This window comes from Hyposmocoma kahamanoa, unplaced genomic scaffold, assembly GCF_003589595.1.
Source record: "Hyposmocoma kahamanoa isolate Upper Pololo Valley unplaced genomic scaffold, ASM358959v1 68, whole genome shotgun sequence".
NCBI classification, from domain to species: Eukaryota; Metazoa; Arthropoda; class Insecta; order Lepidoptera; family Cosmopterigidae; genus Hyposmocoma; species Hyposmocoma kahamanoa.
The window spans coordinates 1,035,186-1,047,767 of record NW_020653856.1 but is presented as its reverse complement, the minus strand read 5'-3'; the positions used below and the strand labels follow the sequence as shown (position 1 = coordinate 1,047,767).

Below are 12,582 nucleotides of genomic sequence, written 5' to 3'. Positions count from 1 at the left end.
CGACGAAATAAATGTTTTTTGAGACAAGTGCGTATTTATATAGGTAACTTTAGTGATCGATATCGGTTTAATCGATTAAATAAAATCAGTGCCGTTGATTTATTGGTATGATAACAATCACGCAAACTAACAAACTTTAGCATCTTATCAATGTGCACATTTTCGACGGCGACTGTTACTTCCGTAGAACAATTCAAAATTTTTGCGCATCGTAATCATGTTTAGTGATAAAACTGCAATAATTTTATCGCTAAATGGTGGCAACAAATGGAGAGCAAGACGGTGCTTTCCACCTACCCTTTAGTTTACCACGAGATTACAGTGTTACAGCTAGCTGTCGCCTAAAGTCTCTGGACAATTTGCATCCCAATATTTTTCTGAAAGGTACTGTATTCTTCTGATTTGGTTTTCTGTGAAGTGACTTACGATTAAGAGCAGTCCCATATCTTTTTACATAAGTTTTGTTTATAATGGCCCTCCCTATCAACCGCTTGATAGTACGGGAAGGGCACCACAATCTGAGCAAGCAAGACGCGCCCAGGTCAGTCCGTCAGTACTGACTTAATCTGGTTCTTAAAAGGCTAAGCGCCTTGCGTGAGCTGTTCCGGGTACACGTACAGTATTCTCGCTACTTTTCAGATAAGTAGGCACGCTCGATTCCCGTTGCGCATTGCACAACACAATTAACGATTGCCAGTTGCCACCGCTAAGCCGTTGACTCTAAAGTCCATTACGAAATCACCAAAGAGGAGATTTCCGAAGATGAACGTACCTTATAAGGTAAAGTAAGGTAAGGACGCCGAAGCGTCTCTTCAGTTCCCAGTGACTGGAGGGACCGGAGAATATTTAGCTTTAGCTTAGAGGAAGCTCTACTAGCTCTCCGGTTTAGATGTCGGTGGCGGTGGCCTGCGACAATATCCGGACATAGCTTCCGACTTAAAGGGCAATTCACGTGTCCCGCGCGTCACCTCGCCTTCGGCCCTTGTCTAGACCTATCAGCGGTCGCAGACGCGCGAGCTGCGCGCGTAATGAACCCCGACCACATGCTACCGGGGCAGAAATGGAGTTCGAGTCCCAACTGTGAAGAAAAAAGATGTGATATAACCTTCATGTTTCGATTATACGATTCATATAATTCTTCGCATTGGGTGGTGGAGTATAACTTACAACCCTCTCCAAGAGCTTAGTAGCAGTAGAGCTCCTTGTGAAAGAGGTCGTCCAGGAATACTGCACCTATTTCTGCCGCCAAGCAGTAATGTGAGCATTACTGCGTTTCGGTTTTGAAAGGTGCTGGTGAAATTACAGGCACACGGGACTTTTCAACTTATGTCTCAGCGTGACGGGCGCAGTGGCAGTGCTTTGCAATATACAACTCTGAACGCCAATGCGGCTGTTATTCTTTTTTAACTTAGTCATATTCAGGTTACAAAGTCCCATAATTGACACCTCGCAGACAGTACACAACAGAATAATAAAATACTAATTACTAATGACGCGTATTGTCTGCGACGTGTGACGCCACTTGGGTGTCTCGGAGGACAGGCACGTCGTCCACAACGTCTTGTTCGTCCCGACGAAACTCAGCATTAGCACATAAATATCTATGAGTTGGTGGTGGGAATGATTTTTCTGCCATAATTCATCTGTATTAAAGTGATTGTTGGTTGATAGTTGATCCTCCATTATTAAGAATATAGTAATTTAGTGCAATTATCATTAGATATACATGTTTTCAAAGAACTTGGCCCCAATTTTCATTAGCAATCTGTTATTACTGAAATTTTATCACAGCTGTTATGGATTATACGAGGATAACGATCTCGTATAGAACTATCACCTAATTATGTCGTCAATGTTAAAAATGTACAATGAGCGCGTCACTGTGGCAATGTAAATTAAAAGGCCAATTATTTGTTATTAAAACAGTTTAATACAGTTTTTAAGGTTAATTAGTTGATACATAAACCAGCTACCTACCTTGGATTTGGCGGAACGAAAAACAAAGCGACTAATTAGCAACGACTGCCAAAGAACGGAAAAAGAAATGTCAAGTAGGCTAAGCGCATTCTTTGAAAGTTTTTGAATTCTCCACGATAGTCAATATGGTTTCCACAAAAACAGAAATACATTTTACACTCATATTGTTCAAATAACATAATTGTAAAACATTTGTAGCGTAAATCGGAATGTTCCTTGTAAAATTTAAAAATAAGGTATTTTATAAACCACTTTTGTATTAATTATGTAACTATAGTGAAAAGTAAGTGGTTTGCATTAATATTAGATATAACTGGTTATACTTAACCACGAAAGAAAGCAAATATGTGACTGTAGACTTAACTGTAAAGGGCCCGAAACGTTGGTTTGTTTGAAAAAACGAATATACGCGATTTAAATCCGGAAAAATAATTTCATTTCCTATGTGCAACAATCGCAAAAACCTAAGAACTTGATATGAACAGAAGTACAGTTATAAAGATATTCAAATTCGGATTCAATTACTTTATTTCGGATTATTCATCCATATTGGTTAGTATAAAAAAGAAAACATTGATAGTAATTACAACTTATAAATATGTACTGGGTTTAGTGTAGGTACACATGAAGTTTGGTCCAGTGTTCAAGAAATAAACTTGAACCCATCCAGCAATAATACTCACGATGCCGTTACCGCTGCCACGCACTCTGCGCATCAAGGATGCCGCTCTCTTTATCATGATGACGGGAAATCCATCTACATGAGCATCGGCGAACATTCCCGACGCGCTGCAGATATAATAAACAAAAAGGGACATCAGTCAATTATAAAATCTTGATAAGCTCTACGATCTTGGTATCAGTGTGGTTCGGTGGGACTCGCCACTCCTGTGAAAATAGATTGAGCTCCTTACCGCAATCCAATCTTAATTATTTACTACCCCTATGAGAGATCACAGTGTTACAGCTGGATGTCGCCTAGAGTCGTTGGACAAACTGCATTCTTCCGAGTTGGTTTTTTGTGAACCGACTTATGATTAAGAGCAGTGGATGGAGTTCGAACCACAACTGTGGACTATGATAATAGGATAACTAACAACACAAGGAGTTCTACTGCTATTTAACTCTTCCAAGAGGTCCAAGGGTTAACTAGCAGTAGAGCTCCTTGTGAAAAGTTCGTTCAGGGAAGTACTACCTTACTTATTTCTGCCGCCAAACAGTAATGTGAGTGTTACGGCGTTCCTCCTCTGTTTTGAAAGACAAGGGTACCAGTGAAATACCAAGTCACGATACGAACAATCGTGTGGCTGGTGGTAAGCGAAAGGCCTTTCCATAATAGCTCCGGTACCTATCTGGAAAATAGGGAGGGTGTTGTACGTGATCCCGGGGCTGCTCACCTAAGGCGCTAGCTTTACAGAGAACCAGACGAAATCCGTGCAAACGGGCTGATCTGGGATTAGGTCCTGACTTAGACGGTCCCTGTGCAGGTTCGCTCGCACAAGTCATAGTGCAATTCCCGCATAACAAAACTTATGTAAAACGATATGGGACTGTCCATGGCCATACCATGACCATGTCCATACTCTCAGACTTGAACTTGAAAGACCTTTTCTTGAAAAATCCTATATACTCCGTAAAAGAATTTATGGATTTTAAATTGTAACGAATTCAGTATTTTCTATTTTTATTGTAATTTTTACCGCATTAACATACTCTTGTATAATTGTAATCAACTTATGACGATCCTTGATGGAGAATGATATCTGATATGTAATTTAATGACAACAATAATATGAATTGTTAATTTTCTAATTATTGTGTGCTTTACTTATAATTTTCCTTTTTGTCTGACGATCTCAATATAATTTCTTATACTTTGGCATGTAGTGCAATTTATACTGTAATGTTATATTTGAGAAATAAATGAATCTGAATCTGAATCATGCAGTGCCACTCAGAGCTTTAAATGTGGCCTCCTTGTCGGTTTTCTATTGAAATCATTTCGGAGAGTGTACGTAGGAAGTGGACGATTTAGTTTGTTTTTCCGCACTCACTATTTCTCTTCCCGTCGACTAGAAAGTCCGAAACACCCCAACCTTGTGCCATTGATTTACCACCCACCCGCACGAAGCACAATGCTTTATGATCCTTTCTGTTCCTCGTCCGAAATAATTACAGTGAAATAAATACTCGACCTAATCAAAGACAATGTCTAGTATGAACGTCGAGTATATAACCAGAAACAGAGACGTAATAAGGGCCATACATTCCTGGTAATTCATCAGTGATATACCACTTATAAAATATATCAACTCTCGTTTGCATTGAAATATAGACAGCGGCAACTGCTGACCTGTGTGTACGTCTCCGTATATTCCAAAAGTATTCTGTATTTATTGTAACAATCCGTTTATACTTTCAAAATTAAACTCAGAGGCATATTTTAATATTGCAAAATACGCCTGGAGAAAGTTTATTTGTATAACGCAAAAAGAAACATAAAATATATAAAGACAGTAAGAATTTTATTTTTCTGATCAAATTGAGTTATTTATATGTTGTACCTATTTTACTGCGCGTCCACATTTTATTTATTTTCTTTTAATTTTTATTTGTAATTTTTAAATCGGCCAATTTCAAAAAAGGGTCCACTGAAAACCACCGCTGTAGCTCCGCCGCAGTATTTGCTGAGTTGGGCCCTTTTCAGTGCAATACACAACAAGCATAAAATCATATTGTACTTGTAACATGTGTTTGTGTTGAATAAATTTATTTTCTTTCTTTCTATACTGTTGCTGTTCCAATCGGTGGGGTGGGAAAAATAGCAAAACATCAAATTACAAAACAAATGGAATCAAATTTAATCGGAAATTAAATATTAAATATGTAATTTCGCAATTTTCGTCCATTATAGCAAAGCTCAAGTTAACTCGATCGGTCGATTTGACGTGAAACAATTGACGACACCCGTCAATTGTTTCGAATTCGGGCTGGCCAATCGGAGCGCAGTTGTTATAGTAATGATATGTAAAGGTTTTCAAACAAATTAAATGACATTTCGTCTCTATTTCTGGTTATATACTCGATGAGTATGAAGCTTCATTTGCGTTGTACTTCTTTTAATTTCGTCGAGTATTACTTATTTGACTGTAGTTGTTGCGAACGGGAGTATACCCCTGATAAGTAACAGGAAAGGAATGGAATACATTACAGGCATTTGTGTCTCCCGAAAGCTATAATTTAGGGCTATTTGAGGCTATAGTGAACAGGCATTTTTTAGACAGAACTCTTCGAATTGTCAGAGACGTAGTCGTGTTTGTGAATTTGAAAAAAAAATTGCAATTTAAAAAAGTACCGCAAGGTGATTTAGAGTCGGCCTGATAACGTTACTATGTAATTTAATGATTACATATTGCGCTTATCAATATAAATCATAGGATTATGATGTAACTAACTTCTGTTTACTGAAGTCACACAATTGTTACGATAAAAATATTATAGAGTTCTGAGGTTTTCGGATGTTGAGGATTGTTACACATAGGAAATGAAATAATTTTGTCGAATCTGAATTGCGTAGGTACATATGTTTTGATTTTTTTCAAACAGACCAACGTTATCTACACAGGATGCTGCGAGAGGCCAACGAAATTAAAAAACATCCTAATTTCAACAGGAAAGATAGTTTCTCCGTACCACCAGTTTGGGATCCTCTATTTCCTCTGTTGAAAAATCCCAAACAGACATGAGACTACAGTAATAATTAATATTTTTTAATTGATTCCAATTACCATTATGACTTATTAATATAATTAAATTTAATTAAAAAAAGTGTTGTTAAAATAAAATATTATTGTGAAACTCAGGTAGAGTTAATTGGAAAGTTTCTTTGAAAAATAAAAAAATATAGTATTTATTTAATAGCTTATGTAACAATAGTGAAAAATAGGTTGGTTTGCATTAATATTAGACGTAACTGGTTGATAACTTTACCATCTTAGTCAGCTGTGATTGTGGGATCTGTACAGGGCCCAAAATGTTGTATTGTTAGAAAAAACAAATATACGCAATTTAGATCAGAAAAAATAGTTTGATTTGCTATAAAAATATTTTTTTTTATTATTTAGAATTTATGTGCTCCGAACCTTGTTGTACGGTAGTGAGTGGCATGGTAGAAACAACATGAAAGTAGCATTTACGCTATGAAAATAATAGCTTACGAGATTTGTGTTGTGAAAGATGATGTTGTGTCCAGGATGGAAAAAGGAATGCTTTGATGATATCATGAAGAAAGGATGGATATTAGTAGATTCATAAAATAGAAAAAATCAATAGGACATTAAAAACCTCTTTTTCCTCGTCTTTCTAGCCCTTCTCAACCATATCGGTATAGACTTCCTTCAGTTTCTGCTATTTCCTTCGGTTCTGTGCCACCTCCATCCAATTTAAATCCTGCCACTTTCCTTATGTCGCCTTTCAAAGCATCTGGTCTCCCTCTGGAGTGTTTTTCTCTCCAAGGTCTCCACTCGAGGATCGCCTTACAGCCGGAGCCATGCTTTCGAGTATCGTAACCCGCGCTCTTTACGCGTTTGGTGACATCTGCGATTCTGCATTCATGTCTCAGTCACACATTTGTTTTGCGGTCTTTGAGTGTAATTCCCATGAGATTCCTTTATAATGCCCTCTGGTGTACCAGTAATTTGTGAATTGTCATTTGTTAGTGTTCAGCTTTCGGCACCATAGTTAATACTGGCAGGATACACTGGTAGAATATTGTTGCATTTTGTCCAGCAGTAAAATTCATTTTAAAAGCTTTGTGTATGCAGCCCACATCAACCGTATACGCCTGTTAATTTAATTTAGCTGATTTTCTTTGTCCATTTTTATTTCAGGCCCAAATAAACATATTTATCCACTCTTTCGACGACAGTTAGGTTGACTGTAATTTCCATCGGGTTCTCCACTTCCTTAGTCATGATCTTCGTTTTATGCAAATGCATATCCAAGCCAACTTGTACAGAAGTCTCGTTTAACTGGTGGGTCCTGACTTGTATATCAGCGAGATTATCACTCATGAGGATGAAAGCATCTGTGAACCTAAGGTTGCTGAGTCTCGTACTTGGCATCATTAGACCACGATCTTCCCATAACAGATTGAAAGCCTAAATACTATAAACTAAAACTAGGATAAAATTGAGTTCCCGCGGCAAGGTGCGTAAGATGCTGGCAGTGGAACACCTTTGTATAGCTATGCTAATACGTTGGGTTTCCCAGGCGCTGTCTTTAAATTTGTTTGATAAAATTTAGAAAGGTGAAGGGTGCTCGGAACTCACGGGCCAAAGGTTTCGACTCCAAAGGGTGCAAATAACTAGTCGGAACTGAGATCCTGTTACTTACTAGCGTAAATTTATTGAGCGAATGTAGCTAGAGATAGACCTTGACATAGGTACATTTGTCCGTACGTGTCTCATACCCGTGGGACAGCCTGTATAATACAAAAGGCAAATTATTATAATATTTAGGTAGTTATGCATTGTTCTTTGAAGCGATCACACATTTTTATACTTCAAAAATTGATGATAAAAAGATATGTCTATTAGCGAAAGATTTAAAGGATTTAGCGATTAATAGCAATACCTTTTATGAGATAAACCTTATATTTAATTATTATAAAGAAAGAAATCCTACATTGATTCTTTTTGTTAACTGTCGACCGTCAAAGAAGTTGCATTAACAATGGTGTCGGATTTTAGGACGAAGAAGTACCTTCATGTCTTCAATACTTTTATCGATGTAAACAAAAATGGTACCATTGATAAAAACGACTTTCTCGTAACCATGCGTGAGTATCTTTGAAAATTGTAATTAGGTCGTAATAGGCTTTTTCCATTGCTTCAATTAGCTTTAAAATACTTTTAGACGATTGGGTTTGAAATTGTGCCCGTCACCCGGAGACATAAGTTGATAAGTTCCATGTGCATATAGTATCACCTGCACTCTTACCCTTGGAAACTAGAACGCAGAAATGCTCATATTACTGCTTGGTAGCAGAAAAAGGTGAGGTGGTAGCTCCCTGGACGAACTGTGTCGGGTGCAGTAACAGTAGCTTAGATCTATGCAATTTAAAATAAAGCTCTGAGTCACGCTGCAACTGTTATGGGTAGACGCGTCGCACACCAAGTGCAAGGCTTGTTCGTCCCGTCACTTATAAAAAAATCGTTAAGGGGTCACCACATCTGTCGACGTGGAATGGTATTAATCCGGTCAGAAAATGCTTTACGTCTGTCTAATAAAACTGAAACAGTTGTTGTGCGTATCGCTTGCTCTCGTACTGCCGACGCGAGCACACATCTTTTTAGCTCGTATTACTCACGGCTCAAGCCGATTGAGCGTTAACAAGTGTAATGCCAACCTAATGAAGGAAACAGTGATGTTCTACATATAAAAAAGGTTCTTGTGAAGTAATGTACAAATATAGTTAACTAATAAACAAATGCAATTATTGTTATATAATATACACATGTCTATCATTTATTGCAGGTAATGTAGCAAAGAAACGTGGCTACAATCCTGGGGATATAATTTACAAATTTATGGAAGATATGTTGGACCTCGTTTGGGATGGACTTATAAAAGCAGCAGACGCAGATAGCGATGGAACGATCAACAAAGATGAATGGATCAAGCTCTGGGACGAGTATTCCAAGAAAGCAGAAAAGGCTGATGAGTGGTATCAACTCTACGCCAAGTGTATTTTCCAACTAATCGATGCAGGAAGTGACGGATCTATAGATGATCAGGAATTTGCAGATTTCTTTGAGAATTTCGGAATCAGCAAAGACAAGTCGTTAGAATCTTTTAAAAAAGCAGCTGGAGGTAAAAACAAAGTGAACTGGGAAGAGTATTTTACTCTGTTCAAGGAATATTTTACTAGTGACGATGTTAATGCACCTGGTAGTTGTGTTTTTGGACAAATAAATTGAGAGTACCGATAAACTAACAAGTGATTTTTATTTCTATTTTAAGTGACTTCAAAAAAGGAGGGGTTATACGTTCGGCTGTATGTATGTTTTCAGATATCTTCATCAATTGTGAATCGATTTTGAAAATTCTTTTTTTGTTTGAAAGGGTGAACTCTCGTGGTCCCAGTGTTGTCAAATCAGAATCTGATAGGGGATCCCATGAATTTTTTTTCCTTAAATGTGAAATTACAGGCATATGAGACTTATCAACTTACGTCTCAGGGTGACGGGAGCAGTGGCAGTGCTCCTCAAATCTTTGTGTTTTAAAGATTTGAGTGGCACTACAACTGTTATAGACACAGGACGGGGTCGCACCAGCTCGGAAACGCAAACAGAAATGATTAATTTGATTTATTTGTCTTTCATTTTATACTTTGCCAAATCTACGGCCGGCATTCTTTATAATACCTAGGTATTCTGTACAATGCGTAGAAAATGTGTATAGTAGTTAAGAAATATTAACTATTGTATACATTGCCTCAAGAAGCTCGATAATAAATAGAATAATTAGGTTATTATACAAATGCAAGGGCGACTACAATCGCGGCGCGGCAGAGACGGACAGCTGTTATTGTTGTTGTGTGTGTAATAATAGTAATCAGCCCAATGCCTATTCAGAAGGTTTCTGTTGCGCCGCCGCCATGTTTAAATTTATGTATTCTGTTTTATAATTTTTTCTTAAGCATGCCAAAAAAGTTTTGACGTTGGCTCCGCCCAAATTTGTAAAACAAAAATATGGCTGAAGTTCGCGTGACATGCGACAGGAGATGTTGAATTTTACGCATTAAAAGTACCAAATTCGTTTTAGCGGAATAACTCTAAAACTAAAGGGATTAAAAAAAAATCCGTAGTGACAGTTGTCGATCATGCATAAATATAATTAATTATCTAATTTTTGTCCTAATAACCTGTAGCATTTCGAGGATAAATCGAAAAAATGTGAAAATTAGAGGTCATTTCGTGATTTTTATCTATCGAGGAAACTTTATTGTTTTATGTTTCTGATTAATGTCTATGCTTGAATATATCGTGTAGTTACTCATACAATATTTTATTTTTAACTTTAAAGTGGATATACCCCTCTAAAATCAAATCGAAGATTAGGAATTTTCCTCTGCTCCCTCTTAATAAATACTCAAGTACTGTGAGTAAATATTGTGGCAGTATTGGTAACACTGACGATCTGTGTCTTTCGTGTAATATACAGAATCAGGTCACTGAAACTGCTTTCATCAAAAACAATTGTTTGAAAACATCAATAGCAGTACAGCGGTCGTTCAGGGAAGTACCACCTTACCTGTTTCTGCCGCCAAGCAGTAATGTGAGCATTGCTGCGTTCCAGTTTAAGAGGGAAGGGTAAGGGTGTTGCTGAAATTACAAGCACGTGGGACTTGTCAACTTAATTATATCTCAGGGTGACGATATCTTTGCGATTTCAAACCCCGGGTGCACTGCAACTGTCATGGATAGGCGTGTCGCTTATTGCCAGGCTCAGAAAAAAGAAACAGGGCCTCAAGTCCTACAAAGTCATTCCCGTGAATCCGGACCTGCACGAAAATCATTTAACCTCATTTTTCAAGTGTTTACTGAATATGTATATTTTTAATCAATTATACAGTTCTATAATCCGTAAATCAGTACCAATTTTATCAAAGGCAGGGCGTTATCATAAAAAGATAAGTTGAAGGTGACGTCAAGTCACAAAAAAGTAATGTGAGATCGATATCGTCGTATAATATAAAAATAAAAAATGCGGTAGTAACAGATCGCACGTCAGAATTGGGCCCGAGTACAAAAAGGACAAAGTATGATCACTATCATCATCATATCAGGACTTCGAAGGCAGTTTTAAATGGTTTTACATCGGACCCTCTCCACGCCCTCGGGAGTCCCTCAGGGATTACATCTTGGCCCTGTATTCTTTAATATTTTCATCAATGACATAACAACTTGTTTTTCGCATTCTTTCATTTACCTTTACGCCGATGGTGTCAAAATAGCTAAGCCTGTAGAATCTGCCTCGGATCCTGTTCTTCTTCAGGAGGATCTGTCTAGGCTTGTTGAGTGGTGCGCAATTAATAACATGACACTTAATGTAGGAAAATGTTACTATATGCATTTCACTCGAAACAAAACATGCAAAACAATAAATATAAACCGTGACCCGATAAGCACATAACAACAGTCAGTATCATAAGGGATCTGGGACTAACATTTGATCCGGAATTAGAGTTTGACAAATATATTAGCAAAATTGCCTCTAAAGGCTAGATGTCTCTTGGCTTTTTATTTAGAAATTGCAAAGATTTTAAATATACATCCACTAAGATAAGTATTTTTAACAGCCTTGTCAGATCTGGTCTTGAGTGTAGTATGGTCGCCTTTCTATGAGATTCATTCGAATATGATTGATCAGGTTCAAAAGCGTTTCTTGTACCATTTGGCTTATTACTGCAAGAAAGCAAAACATATTGATGCTTATAACGACCGTTTAAATTATTTCAATATGCACAGTCTAAAACAACAAAGGCAATTCCTCGATCAATCATTTCTATTTAAAATTACAGATGATCTAATAGATTGTCCCCAATTACTGTTTAATTTTAAATTTAATATCCCTTTCAAAAAGCAAATACTCCTTGTTTTGTGTCGCCCCTTCCCGTAATAATCTTGGCCTAAATTAAACCTTCACCAGATCGGTAAAAAACTACAACAACCTGACGTTAAAATTTGACAGTGACATTTATAGGCATAACCTAAATAAGTACTAAGCCGAATTAAAAAGGCTTCTTTAGGCTACCTGAGTCGCCACTCAAATGAACTTGCATTTATTATGCATACTAACTTCATTTAAAATCAAAAAAAGTTTGCGATCACTTCGAAAAACTGAAATCTTTTTTGTTACTGTAGATTATATTATGATTTTTTCTTCTTTTTAGATTCTTTATTTAAAAATAAATTAGAACATAAAAAAATGACCCCGTTCAATTGTTTTTTCATATAAAAAGGCTTTAAGTCCTAGCTTACGCTCATTCAGAAATCTGATTTAGTCAATTATAAGCGATTCAAGATATTTTTCGCGGAAAGTTGTGATTGAAAAAATGCCAAGAGGATTATCAGAGGTTTTACGAGCTAGAATAGTAACTTTGAGGGAAGAAGGATACACCACGAGAGTAATAGCACGCAGACTTGCTATATCCCAATCCTGTGTCGTGGCTACGTTGCAGAGGTATCACGGAATGGGGAATTTAGCTGACCGACCCCGCAGCGGTCGCCCAACTGTTTTGACAGCTGCCCAAAAGCGCTATATTAGATTGCTGGCAGCCCGTGATCCAACAATCAACGCCACTAAAATAAAAGCAGAAGTCAGGGCCGCCTCTGGGCTTGAAGTTAGCACGCAGACCGTTCGCAATTGCTTGCACCAGACTGGATACGAGCACGGAGGTCTTGGCGAGCTCCGCTCAATTCCCGGCAACGTCAACAACGAAGATTGCAGTGGGCTAGACTTCGGCAAAATGAAGAAGGTGAGGACGAAAACATTTGGCAAAACTGTCTCTTCGTTGACGAATCCCGAATCAGCACTCAT

The 12,582-nt window shown here is 37.6% G+C and overlaps 1 protein-coding gene across 1 annotated transcript; it reads left to right on the top strand.

The window, feature by feature from the left end:
• The first annotated feature begins 7,693 nt into the window (after positions 1 to 7,693).
• Positions 7,694 to 8,957, top strand: LOC113232275 (calexcitin-2-like). The gene is made up of 2 exons (XM_026466946.1): positions 7,694 to 7,816; positions 8,515 to 8,957. Exons 1-2 carry the CDS (start codon positions 7,711 to 7,713, stop codon positions 8,955 to 8,957), a joined length of 549 nt encoding a protein of 182 aa, XP_026322731.1. The 5' UTR covers positions 7,694 to 7,710.
• The last annotated feature ends 3,625 nt before the right edge of the window (positions 8,958 to 12,582 follow it).

Excerpts from the sequence above, each read along its gene's own strand:
- LOC113232275 (XM_026466946.1), top strand. The coding sequence starts at position 7,711 with ATGGTGTCGGATTTTAGGACGAAGAAGTACCTTCATGTCTTCAATACT. Across the intron at positions 7,817-8,514 it reads CGACTTTCTCGTAACCATGC|GTAATGTAGCAAAGAAACGT; the intron begins GTGAGTATCTTT and ends CATTTATTGCAG.